General features: G+C 29.2%; 10 protein-coding genes across 10 annotated transcripts, besides 2 other annotated features; 4 read left to right on the top strand and 6 right to left on the bottom strand.

Moving 5' to 3' along the window:
* Positions 1 to 292: part of a mobile genetic element that runs on past the window's edge.
* Positions 293 to 988: 696 nt separating this feature from the next.
* Positions 989 to 17270: part of a mobile genetic element that runs on past the window's edge.
* TVAGG3_0367000 (DNA/RNA polymerase superfamily) lies at positions 2520 to 3898 on the top strand (the record flags this gene model as incomplete). The annotated part of the gene is made up of 1 exon (XM_051231613.1): positions 2520 to 3898. A coding segment is annotated over one exon (1379 nt), but the record flags the coding sequence as incomplete, so codon positions are not given.
* Positions 5251 to 5415, top strand: TVAGG3_0366990 (uncharacterized protein; the record flags this gene model as incomplete). The annotated part of the gene is made up of 1 exon (XM_051231612.1): positions 5251 to 5415. A coding segment is annotated over one exon (165 nt), but the record flags the coding sequence as incomplete, so codon positions are not given.
* Positions 5906 to 6684, top strand: TVAGG3_0366980 (uncharacterized protein; the record flags this gene model as incomplete). The annotated part of the gene is made up of 1 exon (XM_051231611.1): positions 5906 to 6684. A coding segment is annotated over one exon (779 nt), but the record flags the coding sequence as incomplete, so codon positions are not given.
* TVAGG3_0366970 (uncharacterized protein) lies at positions 7447 to 7758 on the top strand (the record flags this gene model as incomplete). The annotated part of the gene is made up of 1 exon (XM_001306528.2): positions 7447 to 7758. The coding sequence occupies one exon, from the start codon at positions 7447 to 7449 to the stop codon at positions 7756 to 7758; it is 312 nt and encodes a 103-aa protein (XP_001306529.2).
* On the bottom strand, positions 8798 to 9115 carry TVAGG3_0366960 (uncharacterized protein; the record flags this gene model as incomplete). The annotated part of the gene is made up of 1 exon (XM_051231610.1): positions 8798 to 9115. One exon carries the CDS (start codon positions 9113 to 9115, stop codon positions 8798 to 8800), a length of 318 nt encoding a protein of 105 aa, XP_051101340.1.
* TVAGG3_0366950 (uncharacterized protein) lies at positions 9232 to 10225 on the bottom strand (the record flags this gene model as incomplete). Its single annotated transcript, XM_051231609.1, has 1 exon — positions 9232 to 10225. A coding segment is annotated over one exon (994 nt), but the record flags the coding sequence as incomplete, so codon positions are not given.
* On the bottom strand, positions 10626 to 11109 carry TVAGG3_0366940 (Prim-pol domain family; the record flags this gene model as incomplete). Its single annotated transcript, XM_051231608.1, has 1 exon — positions 10626 to 11109. A coding segment is annotated over one exon (484 nt), but the record flags the coding sequence as incomplete, so codon positions are not given.
* Positions 11955 to 12485, bottom strand: TVAGG3_0366930 (phage tail repeat-like family; the record flags this gene model as incomplete). The annotated part of the gene is made up of 1 exon (XM_051231607.1): positions 11955 to 12485. One exon carries the CDS (start codon positions 12483 to 12485, stop codon positions 11955 to 11957), a length of 531 nt encoding a protein of 176 aa, XP_051101337.1.
* TVAGG3_0366920 (uncharacterized protein) lies at positions 12571 to 13211 on the bottom strand (the record flags this gene model as incomplete). The annotated part of the gene is made up of 1 exon (XM_051231606.1): positions 12571 to 13211. A coding segment is annotated over one exon (641 nt), but the record flags the coding sequence as incomplete, so codon positions are not given.
* Positions 15359 to 15953, bottom strand: TVAGG3_0366910 (uncharacterized protein; the record flags this gene model as incomplete). The annotated part of the gene is made up of 1 exon (XM_051231605.1): positions 15359 to 15953. A coding segment is annotated over one exon (595 nt), but the record flags the coding sequence as incomplete, so codon positions are not given.

Below are 17270 nucleotides of genomic sequence, written 5' to 3'. Positions count from 1 at the left end.
ATTAAACAACATTCTAAAAATATTAAATTCACATCATTTACTTGAAGATTTTATATTTTCAACAAAAATTAATACAATAATTACATTAAATTGAGGAGATTTATAATAATTATTATAAATTAAAATATTATTACTCATTAATTTGTTGAAATATTGCATTTTAGTGGTAAAAATTAAAATTTAAGTTTACATGGAGAAAAAAAATTTTAAATTCCAAAAAAAATTCAATTGGGATAACGATAGGGACAAAAATTTAGAATCCCCATATGCTTGGGATAAAATCACATGAATATTTTAATGCATCTTCTATATATAGATGATATAAAAATTTTTTCTTACGTTTTTTAAAAGTCATGAATTTGTAAGAAAGTGCGACATTATTAAATAAATTAGTAATAAATATTATATACTAAACACATTATTAAAAAATTAACATTAATTTTAAAATAATTTATTTTTTTATCTTTTATAAAAGAAGCTATATATAGATGATGTCAGATATTCCGCGATTAATTAAACATTGTTTAAATCATGAATGGATTAAACTTCAATTTAAAAATGAAGATTGTGAATTATTAAATGAATATGAAAGCCAAAATAAGCTAATGAGGTATAAATATAATGATAAAGAATATTTAATTTCATGGAATCAATGGAGTCATAATCAAAGACCTCATAAACGAGAAGAAGAAATTGAAAATAATGAAATGGAAATCATTGATGACATTAAAGAGGATGGAATTCCTAAATTTTGTAGAAAAACCTTTAGAACTAAGTTAGGAGCATATAAACGTAGAGTATTAAATCCTGAATATCTTAAACATCAATTTAAAAAGGAAGACTGTGAATTATTAAACGCTAATGAATATGAAAATGCTAAATCAAAACTGAGATATAAATATATTGGAAGTGATGAAAGATGCAAAGATAAAGATAAAGTTTATTCAGTTTCATATAATAACTGGCACACGTTAGGGATAAGAAAACATTTAGGAGATTATGGTAAAAGTTCTGAATTCTTTAAATCTAGTATGTACGAGAGAGTAAAAGAAATCAGATATAATTATTTTCATGAATGAAAGATTCACTACCATAATAAAAAAATAAAAAAATAAACTTTTAAAATTTATGTCTTACATTTTTGAATAATTTATTTTTATTTTGTATGAAATGAGCGTCAAAACTAACGACGTTAAAAAATTGGGATTCACAAATGAGGAAATAAAGGATATATTAGAGGAGGCGGGTTATGAAGTTAGTAAATATTATTTAAGAAATTGTAAAAAATTCGCGGAGTTCTTAAATGAATTTGATTATGATGGAAAAATGAATAAAGATGATGTTATAAATTTCTTATATCCTACATCTGAAGAAGAAAAACCTAAAGAACCTGATGTTTTCCCTGAATATTATGAAGAACGGATTAAAGATGATGAATACGATGAAATTGAAATTGAAAGACTGGAAAAAATAAGAGATGAAATAAATGAAAAAATTAAGAAATTAAGAGAAGTTGAAAAATATAATGAAAATGAAGTAGAGGGTTTAATGAATATCCCAGCTTCAGAATCAGCAGTTCAGAAATCTCATGAAGAAAGATATAAAAATTATGTCTCAGAATCAACACAAAATTTATTAGATGGCGAAATAGATGAAACACTTTCAGAAGAAGGTACTAAATTTATTCGTAAACATAAGTTACAATTTATTGATAATGAAAAATACCCTTGTATCTTACTTTCACCCCCTCTCGATTCTGAGAAATTCAAAAAAGCTCTTAAAAATGTGACATATGCAACTAATACGATTAAGAAAGAAGATCATGATATTTACACAAATTATTATTTAAATAAATGCACAGGTGTTGATAAAGTTTTTGATTTATTAGATAAAATATCAAAAGAAACCATTGGAACCTATAAAATTTTGTGTGATTGTGGTTTCATTATTGAAGATACCAATAATGTTTCATATGAAAGAACAGCACCGAAGGAAGATGAAGTGGAAAGGTCTATACCATTCGTTATTAAGAACATAAAAGATATGAAAACGTATAAGCATTATATTTATTCATTTATTTCAGAAAAAATGGAAGCAACCCATAAAACATCTTCTCATCATTTTTATATGTTTTTTATAGCTATTCATACATTCCTTTTCAAAGTTGTGAAATTAAATAAGACAGGAATTAGATTTAATGTATCAGGGTACGCATTCTTGAGTAAATTAAAATGTATTCGTCACGTCGCAGATGATAAAAATTTATGTGTTCTTAATTCATTTTATGGGCTTTAAAAAATAAACTTTATTTTTTAATTTTTATTCTTACATAAATGAACAAAAACGGAACAGCTAAAATGAATGATAATCAAATTAGAGCAGAAGGTAGAAGGTTATTTAAACGCTTCTATAACATTCCTGATGGTGTTAATCCTAAAACTCGTAGAAGTTATTTAAATGAAGCAATAGATTCATATGAAGGGTTTGACATTTCATCAGAAAGTGAGAGATTAGCGAGAATGTTAAATGTTAATATTGATTTCTATTATTGTGATCCTCAACCAGAAGACGTGGACATAAATAAGGTAGACTTTCCATTAGTGGAATCAATAATGATAGATCCAGAATTTGAAACAGTAAATATTTTATTAACACAGAGTCCATGTGGAAAACTTCACGCTGACAGAATAACAGACGTTGAAGCACTCACCGGCTATAAAGTTTGTCCATATTGTAAAGAAGAAGTTTATTCTATCCGTGATGATCCAGAAAGGAAAAACCAAAGAAGATTTTTAAAGCATTGTGAGAAATGTAAAGAAAATAATGGAAGATTAATTCAAGACGTTCAGTTGCAAAAGACACAGCAACCATATGCACCACATATTACGAAACAGAAGATATATCAGTGGTTATTAGCTCATAATTTGCAGGAATATTATCAACCGACAAGATATTATATTACTTTTGACTTCGAAACATTAGAGACTAAAGAAGAATTACAACTTTCTGAGTGTGCAACTTTGAACGCTTACTTAAAACCATTCATGGTATCATCAACGGTTAAATTAAATGATAAAACATATACGAGGAATTTTTGCTTAACTTCGAGTGATTCTTTTATTTCTGATTGGATTGAGTTTTTATTTTCAACCTGTTCATTAGTTGCTAAATCAAATATTGAACAATATGAAGAATTAATGAAGTCGCAAACATTAAATGAAAAACAAAAGGAAGCATTTAAAGAACTTCTAGATGAGGAATTCAATAAAGTGAATATCATAGGTTTTAATTCGGGAAAGTTTGATTTAAATTTAATTCTTCGTGATTTAAACACTGCAAAATGGAAAATAAAATCAATGCTGGGTTCATCTTCACAATTTAAGCAAATCATTGTAAAGAAAACAAACGTTCCATATGAATTGAGATTTATTGACATCAGAAATTATATAGCGGGTGGGACATTAGACCAATTCACTCAAGATTTCGGAAACAATAAATCACGTGTTAAATCCTTTTTCCCTTATCAATTCATCACATGGGAAAATTACGAAGAAGAATTATATAAAGTGGAACCATTCACTCAAGATTCATTTTATTCAGCATTAACCCAAGAAACTATATCAGATAGTGATTATCAAATATATCTCAATGATGCTAAAAATTTTAAGAATAGATTAGAATATTTTATTCATTATTGCAATAAAGATGTTGAAATTATGATTGACCCAATTGATAAAATTATTGAAGAAACATTTGTTTATAAAATTGACATGCTTCATAATCTTTCTTTATCATCGAGTGCTTCAATGATTCGTTACGCTTTAGCATATAAAGACTTTAATCCTAATGAAAAATATCCTGAGGAAGAGATAGAATCAAGTTTTGAATTAACGAAAAAGTATTGGAAATATAAAATTGAATCATATAAGAAACAAGATGAAAAAGCAGAAAGGGATACTAAAAATAATGTTTCAATGGATGATTTTCAATACTATCACGATTTAATCCTTTCATCTAAATGCAAAATGTGTGGTAAAGCGTTTACATATGCAAATAAACCAACATTGGATAGAATCGATAATGAAAAACCACATACTAAAGAAAATTGTCAGTTAATGTGTTGTTATTGCAATGTCGTAAAATCAAATAAAGATGAAGATGTTCAACGTTTAAGAATCAATTTAAGAAATTATGCATTAAAAAATAATTTACCAATGACTTTAGATTCAGTTGAAGCTTATCACATTCTCCGTAATGGAATTACTGGTGGTTTATCAAATGTTCAACATAGAGTAAATCTTAAAGGAATCACGCACATTAATAAACTTTCATATAGTCCAGAAACTAAAACTGTATCAAATGAGGACACTTCCAACATTATGACTCATTTCGTTGGTGTTGATTTTAATTCATTATATCCTTCATCATTTTCATCTAATCCTCATGATTTCATTCAATATACTGACCATAAAATGTATATGCCGGGAAGATTGAATGGTGTTATCATTTGTGATACAGCAACAAAGAAAGCAAAAGCACTGGGAATAATTAAGAAGAAAAATACTTTATTCGTGGCTGAAGTAAAGGGTCACATTGATGAAAAATACATTAATGATTACATAAACTTTTTACCGATAATAAGAAACTTAGATATTATCACAGATGAAAAAACAATTGGCAGTTTTATGTATAATTACATGAAATCAAACAATCTACCAGTTGACCAGAAACAGAGAAAATTAACTCAATTAGCATCAACACACAACCAATATCAACCATTTTCTTCTTATTATCTTTGGTATCTAATCGACAGATTTCATTTTATCATCGATGACATTCAATCAATTTTAACATTTACGAAAAACACTTGTTTTAATGAATTTGCGAACAAATTTATGAACGAAAGACAAAAGGCTGAATTAGAAGGAAATAAAGGAAAAAGTTTATTTTGCAAGATTTCACTTAATGGATCATATGGTTACGATGCAATGAATACACAAAATTACGCAAAGACTAAAATAATGAATGCACAGAAGGCACGCGTTGCATGTATGTCAAATAAGTTTAAAAACATAAGAGAAATAGGTGAAGATACATATCAAGTGATGCTTAAAGATAGATTTTATAGATGTGATACATGTTTACAAGAGGCATTCTTCACTTTAGATAATGCTAAATACTGGTATTTGGTTTTCATTTATGATTTTATGTATAAATGCATGGATGTTAATCGTTTTCATTTCATTGAAGGTGATACTGATTCATCTTATTGGGCAATCGCTGGCGACCCAAATCTTCCTAACACTCAAGCATTTCAAGCAATTGTTACCGATAAACAATTTTATGATAAAAACATTTTCAAATTCGCACCATTTGATTTCTTCTGTTTTGATGAGAAATTTAAACCTAAATTAAAGAATAAAGCTGAAGAAAAAGCACATGAGAAAAAATTATTGGGTTTAGCAATTGAGAAACAAGGTGATAACATGGTTGCTTTATGTCCTAAATGTTATACATCATTCAACGGTTCAATTGATGGAAGTGATTTTAAAAAGATTGCACAAAAAATGAAGGGTGTTAGTTTACGACAAAATAAACAATTAACACCTAAAAAATATTTGGATATAATAAATGATAAAGTGATATTTGATGGTCAGAATATTAATTTACAACTTAAAAATGGGTCAATGACTCGCTTAACAATCGGTAAGACTGCATTAACAGGAGCACACACTAAGGCTGTATGCTGTGAAAATGGATGTTGTATGCCATTTATTTAATACAATTTAAAATTTTATTTTTAATGAAATGCCACAGAAGAGACAAAAGGAACCGTTAATGATGGTTTTGATACTATGATTCAAAGAGGTGGGCACCCTTAAACATTTATTTTATTTTTATATAAATGGATAACACAGATTTAAAAATTTTAATTGATGATTTAGTACTTTATCAAAATTTTCTTAGTTATTATGAATTAAAATCATATCTCCAAAAACATAATAAAAATATAACGGGTGATGATATGGAATATTATTATCCATATTATAAAAATGAAATTTTGAAATATCATAATAAAATAATTTCTGAAATTAAAGACAAAATTAAAAATAATGAATATACAAAGGGAAAAACTAAATCACAACTTAAACAGTTGAAAGATTTCAAAAATAAAGTATTAACAGAAGAAGATATTGATGAATTATATAATTTATATAATCCTGAGCCGCAAAAACCAAAAGAACAAAAACAAAAGATGCAAAACACCCAGGTCCTTCAGACCATAAATGAAGCACAAGCTTTAATTTATGATTCATTAGTTAAACCATATTCAGCCCGACTTTTAAATGAAGATCAACTTTTGGAATTCATCCTTCAACATAAACTCGAAGCGGGAAAGTATATCAAACCTTTATATACAGCATATTTAAAACAAATGAATAGAATACATCCAGAATTAATGAAGGAAGGAATGAAATCCAAAATCAAAGCAGATAAAATTAAACCACTTGCAACACCAAAACCTCCAACGACAGTACCGCCTCCTCCTTCAGTTAATCCTTCATCATTCACTTTATTATATCCATTTCAAACATTAAAGAAGCAAAAAGATTTTAAAAAGGATTTCAAGATATTAAATAAACCAATTGACCCGAAAATTCAACCGTTAAAGGAAAAATTTAGTCGCCCTTCATTTGCTCCATATCCATATTCATACGAAATCGATCATCTGGAATATTCAAAAGGAAAAGTTACTTATTTATTTGCCATTAACATTAACACTAGATATTTATATTGCATTCCAGTGAAAGGGAAAACAGAACAGGAAACAAGAAGAGCTATACAATACTTACTAGATCATGAAAGAGTAGATAATATCAGGGGTGATGGTGATAAAGGATTTCAGGCAGCTATGGCTCATTATTTCCCACAAATTAATTTTTTCTTTTCATCCTCTCCATATACGTTTCATAATAAAATAGTTGATGCGGTAATGAGAACTCTTAGAGATGCGTTAGGGGTTAACGGTCAGATATACTGGAATGGAAATCATGACTCCATCATACAACAGTTAGTATATTATTACAATAATACATGGCATAGAACTATAAACATGAAACCAGTGGAAATGAAAAATGATATTTCAAAAGAATGGGAATATATTAGAAAGCAAATGGAAAGGTTGAATGATGTTAAACGTGAACAAATTAATTCGGGGCTCATGAATTTTAAACAAGGGGATAAAGTTTTGATTCATCTCGATTATGGAAAAACTGATAAATCAATGACAAAAAGAAGACGAAGATTTGACACAATAGCTGAATTTGTTAGATATATTAACGGTAATGTATTAGTTGAAGTTGACAATAAATTAATAGAAATTCCGATTTATTTTATTACTCCATTATATTTAAATAATATTTAATTTTTTTTATTTCGTAAGAAATGAGTGACAATGAAGCATCCAAGAGTCCTGATTCAATTAAGATTCAGAGTCCAGACGATGAATATAAAAAGAAACTAAACAGAATTAAATCAAAAATATGCTATTACAAAAAGAAGCCGCAATGCGGTGGGGTTGAAAACAATAAAACTAATGGAACTGAAAACGATAAAGAAATAATCGAAAAATTAGAAACTTACCGTTCAATCCTTAAACTGAGTGAAGCAAAAATAAAAGAATTTAATAGAATAAATAAATTGATTGGAAGAGATGAATTTAATAAAGATGAATTTTTAAACTCAATCCAAATTTAATTTTTATTTTTCTTTGACAACATCTCTCTTTCCATCATTACTGCATAACCGCATTTTCTCAATTTTAGTGGTTTGTTATTTTTAACATGTTCTTGCATCATTTTTATCATTTCCTCCCTTGTTATGATTCGTGGTAAATTTTGAGCTTGTGGGGTATCCATTTATGATAAAAATAAAAATTTGTCATAAACGACCAAAAATATATTTTATCGTTAATGGTTTCAGGTTATTCAATAATTAATTATTTTTGAAGAACTGAAGGTGTCACTATGTCACCATGTGTCACTCGGTTAATTAACTTCTCTGAAAAAGTGAGACAACATGACATTTAGACAACAACACAGGAGGAAGGCAGTTATGAATTATTTTTGAAGAACTGAAGGTGTCACTATGTCACCATGTCACCAGGTTATTTAACTTCTCTGAAAAAATGAGACAACATGACATTTAGACAACAACACAGGAAATAAATGTTTAGGGTAGATGGTTAGATCTAACCTCATTTCTAACCTCATTTCTACCCTCATGAATTTTATATATTAATGTTTTCGTTAAGCCACTTTGTGCCGTCAGTCAGTCAGTTTAGGAAAGACTTTAGAAAGTTGTTGGAAAATAAGTCCTGGGAAGAGTATTATAAGGCATTTTGTGAAGAATATAGCAACCGCCGGAATTCAGACGGTTGTTTTTTTATACAAAATTCATGCAGGAAATTCTTGAGTTTTGGTTGAAAGAATACGGTCGAGCCACTTTTGGCTCCACCTCAAAACAAGCATTTTATGAGCTTACTAAGGGCGTTATAAATGAATTCAAAGGTATTTACATACATCCTGACCTCGTTCATTTTGTTGCTGAATTCAGCAAAAATAATGTTTAGGGTAGATGGTTTCAGGTTATTCAATAATTAATTATTTTTGAAGAACTGAAGGTGTCACTATGTCACCATGTGTCACTCGGTTATTTAACTTCTCTGAAAAAGTGAGACAACATGACATTTAGACAACAACACAGGAGGAAGGCAAAAATAAATTCCAATCATACTTTATAAAGCTTCATTTACAGGTATTTCATCGTCAGTAAATGAATCCTCATTATCGTTTGGTTCAACCTGTTTATATAATCCTTTCATTTCTTCTTTCAAAACATAACACCATGTTTGTTTACCATCTATTCTTCTCTGTTTCTTATCACATTTATCCTTAATACTCATTTGAAAGTTTTTGTCTTTCATGTCTGATGGTTTGCAGAATAGAGCATTTTTACACGTCATACCTGCACACAATTCATCATAATGTGTATTTATCCATACATCTAAAGGATTTGTTGATAATTCAATTAAATCTTGTTTGGCTTCAGTCATCGGTATGATTCATACATTAAATGATGAAAGGTCATATTGCATAAAATATGTTAGTAAATTATCATAAAATTCCTTTGTGCATGAATTCATCAAATTCTTGAAGTAATCAAATTGACCCTTGAATTTACCATTAACTCTTAAAACTACGTATCTTCTGTCTCCAACTTCAATTTTGACAGGGTAGACGTTATTAGTTACGAAAATGAAGTTTGCAACGTTCTGAGCAGTTCTTCTGGGTTGATTCTTTTCATTAATTCTAATCTCATTATCCGTTATAATTGATTTCAAAGCGTTGAAGTTTGCGAGTCTATCTTCACCAACATTCTTGAGTTCATTAAGTACAAGAAACATTTTATTCTCAACTACTGAATTGAAATTACCCGTTAGCTCACCTATTTCAGTAATGTTTTTACATGAATAACCGGCGAGAAGTTCAGAAATAATGTCTGTAAATCTGTTTTTACCTGTTCCCTGAAGTCCTTTCAAAATAATTGCTGTTTCATTCTTGATTCCAGGATGTTGAATCATTGATGCAATCCAGCCGAGTAGGTATTTATACACTTCATCATTATTATCACAAATGGCTTCTTTAATGAAATTCATAAACATCTCAATTTTTGAGTAATCAGGCTTTTCGAGAACGTTGTATTTATAACCTTGAAACGTTGAGAAAACATCTGGAGAATCAGATTTAAAGCAAACACCCTTAACGGTTAATGAAGACAATTGATTTAGTAGTACATCCCATGCTGTTATTGTTTTACCTTCTTCTTTAAATAATTTAATCATTTTGAGTGACTCTTTCATGTTTGATTGAAGAACAAATGATATTTGATTCATTTTGTCGTGTATGTTGTAATCTTTCTGAATGAAGTATTTGTTTCCATAATCTACAAAACGGATTACACGTGATAAATCCTCAATTACTTCAGAACTGTTTTTATACTGATGATTTTCAGCCTTGCGTCTAATATCTGTTATCAAAAACGAGTCATCAAGTTTTATATCAAATGTTATTTTTGGTTTACATAATAAAGGTAAAACATATTCATCATAATATTCTTTTTGATAAAGTTTCAGAATCTTCACTAAAACAAATGGAGAAGTCATTAAATGTGCATATCTACTACGTGCTTTTTCAAAATTACTTTTTGCATTTTCTGTTAAATTGCAGAAGTTATAAACGTTATCGTATGCTTCATTAATTAAATGATTAGGTAACGAATTAATTGCTTGAAACAGTGTGAATAATGTTATTTCTTTTCCAAATTCATGTTTCCACCGTCATTATGTACTTCAAAATCACTGATGCCATCAACTATGCTCTGGGCAAGTTTATCGTCAATGTTTACATCTTTGTTTTCATTCATGATAGTCTTTATTTCTTCGTTCTTTTGTTCAACTCTTACCTTAATATTCAAATCATTTAATATATCATTCACTGTTCTGGTTAATGTTGAATCATAACTTCCGCGAATGAATGAGTATGTATTGATTGGTTCTGATGCATTCTTGCGAACTCTTGAATCAGCCATAACCACTAAAGAACGCTTTGAATCATCAATAGAAGTCATTATGTCAATATCATAATCATTGCAAGAATAACATTTAATCATTCTGTTCGAAACTGCATAGAAGAAATTAGTGTTGCAATAAATGTGAAGACCTCCTGAAGCGGTTTTAACGATAACATCTTTATCCGAAAGTTTTGATAAAATATCTTTTCTAACTGTTTCTTTAAGTTCATCATTGTATGATTTATTGATATCAACATCTATAATCGTTAAATTTGAAATTTTATTTACTAATAAAGCCATACCAGTTTTCCTTCCTCTTCCTCCATCATGTTTGAGGTAGTTATGTAAATCAATCTTGTTTTCACCAATTCTTTCGTTGAGGGTTTTAGTTTCTGCCACAACTAATTCCTCAGCTAATGAATCAATAACTTGTTCATCAGAAATGATAAAGTTACTGTTGTTGTTTGTTGCTGTCATTTATATAGGAATAAAAAAATAAAAATAATTTTAAAACTAACTTTATTTTTGAACTGCATCATATTTCCAGGACTGTTGTCTAAATGTCATGTTGTCTCACTTTTTCAGAGAAGTTAATTAACCGAGTGACACATGGTGACATAGTGACACCTTCAGTTCTTCAAAAATAATTAATTATTGAATAACCTGAAACCATTAACGTAAACATTTGTTTTTGTCTGATTTACACTCATTACGATGAAGTCATGACAAATCATTTACGATGAAGTCATGTCAAAATGTCATGAGGTTAGAAATGAGGTTAGAAATGAGGTTAGATCTAACCATCTACCCTAAAAATTATTTTACTCAGAATTTTGTATAAAAAAACAACCGCCGGAATTCAGATGGTTGCTATATTCTTCACAAAACATTAACGTAAACATTAACGTAAACATCATATTTCCAGGACTGTTGTCAAAATGTCATGTTGTCTCATTTTTTCAGAGAAGTTAAATAACCGAGTGACACATGGTGACGTAGTGACACCTTCAGTTCTTCAAAAATAATTCATAACTGCCTTCCTCCTGTGTTGTTGTCAAAATGTCATGTTGTCTCATTTTTTCAGAGAAGTTAATTAACCGAGTGACACATGGTGACGTAGTGACACCTTCAGTTCTTCAAAAATAATTAATTATTGAATAACCTGAAACCATGAGACTTTGTCTCCGGACTCTTTGAGTCACTTAACGTAAACATTTATTTCTGCAGTTCATCCATTACTTCATTACCTAATTAATTACAGACATAAAATATATTTAGTTCATTCGGTAAGCCTTGACCCAAAAGTCTGGGCTCAAGTGTGTTTATTGAACGCGGTACCATGCGAATACAGTCACAAATGGTGGCATGTAATCTTTACCCGAGCCTGTTGGATTTGTTGTGAAAGTGTGTGAATGATTTCCTGCGGTTCCACAGAAAATACCCGTGCTTGAATCTACTGGGTCAGTTGTGATATCATATCTATTCATTCCCCATCTATCCGAACCCGCTGCAAGATTTATATAACCTCTTTTTGTTATTGAATGTGAATGATTACCTGTTGTGTTTGTAGTTCCTGTATGAGTGTGCGGTGGAAGGTTTGCTTCTTTAATTTTCTTCGAACCTCCTGTTTGCTTTGAATATCTAGCACAGTATAAGAATTTATCTACAATCTGCTTCCACGTACCAAAACCTAAAACTGTTGATGGATTTGTTGAGTTCATTGACGTATAAATAGAACCAACAGGATATAATGTTTGAAGTATTTCAGTCTTTAATGTTTGAAGCTCTGTTTTGTCTGCTTTCTTATCATATAAATCTTGAGCAGTGAATTTAACTTTATTTTCATCATCCATGACATAAACATTTTTACATCTAATTTTTTTCATCGTTGTTATGTTTTCATTCGATGTTAAACCTTGTGGAAAGTTAGGAGGATTATAATATAATGCATCCCCATCAGTTCCGTCAACCGTTCCTTCAATACTTTCTATAGCAACAGTTGAGAAGAAGTTATGTGTATGGTTCTTATCTGCTTTAAGGTCTAAACATCCTGAAACCCATTCTGTATCAGCTTTAACTTTAAAAGTCTCCGATGTCCATTCATGATACCATTCAACCTTTTCTTTAATTTCATTATCTTTTTCATCAACATAAACCAAATTTGCCTTCTTATTTAACTCACTATCCACATATTCCTTATCCGCCCTCTTCATTATGTCATTTAGGAAACCTTCTATGAATTCCTCATTTAAATTAAATCTTCCAATCTTCAAAACTTTAGGAAATGCATTTAATGCGTAATATCTCTGTTCTTCTGGTGGAATTGATGTTATATCATCCGTTATTCCTTTAATTTTTGAATTCATAAATAAAATTTCTTTTATATTTGATATCACTGCACCACCTTTGCAAACGAATTCGAAATGTTCATTTTTCAATACTATCTCCAAATCTCCATATTTCAACCTTTGCGTTTGTTCTGCCGTCTTTGAATTATATGCATATATGGCGTATGTAATGGTCTGAGGGACCTGGGTGTTTTGTGCCTTAAGTTGTTGTGGTTGCTGTTGTTTAATCATTTATTACGATTTAAAAATAAATATTTAATCCGTTATCTCATCAGCTATTTTCTCTATTTGAAATTGCCATAATATTTCATTCATAAATTCTAAATCACAATCAAATAGGTCAGTTATTCTAAATTTAATATTTGATAAATCTTTTGAATGAAGAATAAATGAATTCCCGGATAATTGAAACGGATATGATAAAGAAAATGTGTTTAAGTTGATGGATAAAATGTTTTGTATTGATGGGTAAGAGTTAGGGTCTAATGTTTGATGTGAAAATCTCATTGGGGTATTAACTTTATCACATTTGATTAAAATGAAATTGGAACCAGTGTCAGAATACAAAACATCCCCAACATCTTTTTCAAAATTTAATATCCCCAACAATGAACGAAGATGAGGAGTACAAAATTTAATTTTCAGCGGGAATTTAATAAGGTTATTTATTTCATCAAGTTCAAAAAGTTTATCGGGTTTTGATTTAAAATTTTCTTCATACCATACGATAAATGATTCATTTAAATAACTTAAAATCATGTTAATATCCCATTTCGCTATCACATTATTTATATACATATCATACGTTTTTTCAAGGTCATCTTTAATAAATGATATATAATATGAAGGGTCTAAAAGAATGGGATTAAATTTACCACTCACAGAAACGAGAGTAACATTATAAATTCCGCTAACTGTTAAATTTAATTCACAGCTATTATTCGAAATAATATTGATAATTGACATTTTTATTACGATTAAAAATATGGTAAAGCGTTATTTTCCAGTGATAAATAAAACTAGAATAAGATTACCTCAAGAATTCATAAATTCAACGAATAAGAAATTCATTCATGTTATAAATTTTAGTGTTTTCAGAAAATATGAGTCAATGTCATATTCATCAACAGGTTATATTTCACTTCATTCAAATTTAGTTCAATCAAACCCATATAATGACCATTTCATAAGATTTTCAGATGGTATTAAAAATGTAATTGATAGATTAAAATATGAACAGATTGACAATATCGAATTTTTGGAATTTTGGTTTAAATATCCCGATGGAAAAAAGATTGAAGTTAAAGATAAAGCTGATACTATAACAAAAACAATTACAATGACCGATCCGGATAGTGGGGAACAAAAAGAAATAAAACAAACGATAGAAACTGGTGAAAGGTCAATTATTATCGATTATGATTCAAAGGATTATTATTCAATAATGTTAATGCTTGAATATTAAATAGCCTTAACAAAGAATTTTTCAAGTGATATTTTATATTCATCAACTATTTTATTATAAATATCATTATATGTTAAATGAAGTTCAGTTGTTGTTCCATTCTTTGATATCTTAATTGTGCTAATATCCTTTATAGGATTTATTTTTGCAACTGTTCCGCAGCATGAAACCTCATCATCTATGAAAAATTGAATCTTAACGTCTGAATCTTGAACATCACAAAGAATGGCTATAATGTGAATTAATGATTCATAAGGTAAAATAATTAAACCGGATTGATCAATTAAATTTATTATTGAATCATAATTATTAATTATTATATCACGGTAAATTTTCATTAATTCAGAATTAATGTCTATTTTATATGGGTTCTCGATGTTTGATGAAAGAGGTGGGGGGTATGATGGATAAGTGGGAATTTCAACAGGTTCTTTACCGGGTTCAGATAAAATGATTGGGTCTCCATTCTCCTCATTCTTCGGTAAGTCACGAGTTAATAAATTTGGTTGAGTTGCTGACCTTGTTAATTCGGGGCTAACATTAACTTTAACATTTTGAATAATTCGTGATTTATCATCATTTACGTTATAACCAACCGTAATCTCTGCTTTTGCGTTAGTGTTCTTTTGACTAGTGAAACGTCTTCTCATTTATAATCGAATAAAAAAAATATATTTAAACTTTTATTTTGCTGGAACTTTTGAATCTATTATTCCCTGTATTTGTTCATGAAGTTGATTTTTAGCATTTTCATCGAAATTAATAGACCGAATATATTCATTAATTGCATTCTTATAATCATCTGATTTCTCAAATTTTCTTTTATCTGATTCCTTAACTAAATCATAAGTTAAACCTCGTTGCTGATATAATGGTTTCTTAATTAAATCTTTGAATGTTTGAGATAAAGCACCTGATGCAATTCTTGCTACTATAATTGGTTGGAATTGCTGTTTAAGTTCATCTTTAACATTTGCGAAAACTGGATCGAATAAAGCAACTTTAAAGAATTTCTTAGCTGAAATTTCAGGTCTAATATTTGCATATTGACCATCAAACTGGTTAGAATATCGTGGTAATCCATCCGGTCCCTCTTCAATAGCATTTAATTCTTCATTGAAATAAGAATATGGATTACGACGGTATGAATTAATTGGACCATTTTCACCTTCTCCAATGTATTGTTTAACAGCTTTTCCATTTTCATCAAATTGCATAGGATAACGTTCATTATATACTTTACGTTTAGGATAATCAGATATAGTTAATTTATAACCATTTATGACTTTAATATTACCTTGACCATCAGTAACGAAAACTTCATTTATACCATCAGGTTTTCCATTTGGACCCGTAATGTCTGCTTCGTGTGCTTCCCAATTTGGACCTTGACGTTTGGCATATGCTTGAGCTTCTGGTAATGTTAAAACGTTTCTCATTTGTTTAACATCTTTTTGAAGACCAGCAACAATATGAACTAATTCTTTCATTCCATCAGGAACTTTCATAGTTCTATTATATGCACCCTTTTTGTTTGTCCCTTGTTTTAATGGAACCTGTAGAAGATTTACCATTTCTGTCATGTTTAATTATAAATAAAAAATAAAAATTAATTATAAAAAGTTAATCAAATTTAACACTTCCTTTATTTAAATCAACTATTATTTTTCCATGTTCACCTAATTGCTGATATTGTGTGTAAAGTTCATTAATGCTCATTGGTAAATTCACTTGATAAAGCATAACGTTCAACTGTTGACGACTAAACCCACTGAAAATGAAAAGTGTTGATAGATTTGATTTAATGTTTGTGCTTAATGCTTTGAAATATTGAACAGCCATAAAGAATGAACACTGAATGTGTCGACATTGAGTTAATAACTGATTAAAATATGATTTCTCATTTGTTATTAGTTTTGATTTCACCGCATCATCTAGAAAAATGAGTGAATGCAAAAATTCTCTATCAAAATTTGAAATAGAAAGTGTTTCAAATAATTCATCCCGTTGTTTATCAATAATTTTATCCTCTAATCCTTGCTTCTTGATTGTATTATATAATTCTTTATACATTAAAAAGTTTTTTAAATAATCTTCTGCTTCTTCTTGTGATAAATAAATAATTGGAATTTTGATTAAATGCTTTAAAGATTCAAATGTATCATCTGAAGGTGAACCTGAACGGTTGATATAAATTAACACATGTGAATAGGGGGAAGTGTTAGCAATAATGATAATTTGTTTTAATACCGTTAATGTTTTACCTTTATTTTGTTTACCAATTGCTGCAGTGATTGAATTTAAGTAACATTCAGAATATGGAATTTTCATTAATTTTTCCTTAGATAGAGCATTTCTATTATCACTCAATGCTTCATTAATCATATCATCTACGTATGTATTATATACTCCCGCTAATTCTTCATAAGGGGTGGATGAATTTAAATCCATTTAATCAAAAATAAATTTATAATTTTAAACATTTCTATTCATCAATATTTCATCATATGAACTTCTATACTGTGGTGGTGTACCTGTTGGATGATATTTCAAACCTTCATCCGGTGTCCATGTCCAATACGTAGTCCTAGTAAACCAAACCTGAGGAGGATTTGTCACCTTTGAACAGTAAGTGTCATTTTCACCCTGAATGATTGGATAAGCTTTCACTTGTACTGTAACTTGTGAATTGAAAGTTTCTAATCCATCAAAGAATATACCCGCTCCATCACGTTGAACTGGAATAGTGCATAAGAATGAAGTTTGGTCTTTCCATGTTCTAGCTAATGGTGTGCCATTATCATCATTCAGTGGTCTAGTTAATG

Source organism: Trichomonas vaginalis, chromosome V (genome assembly GCF_026262505.1).
Source record: "Trichomonas vaginalis G3 chromosome V, whole genome shotgun sequence".
NCBI lineage: Eukaryota > Parabasalia > Trichomonadida > Trichomonadidae > Trichomonas > Trichomonas vaginalis.
This window is presented reverse-complemented; position numbering and strand designations above follow the sequence as displayed.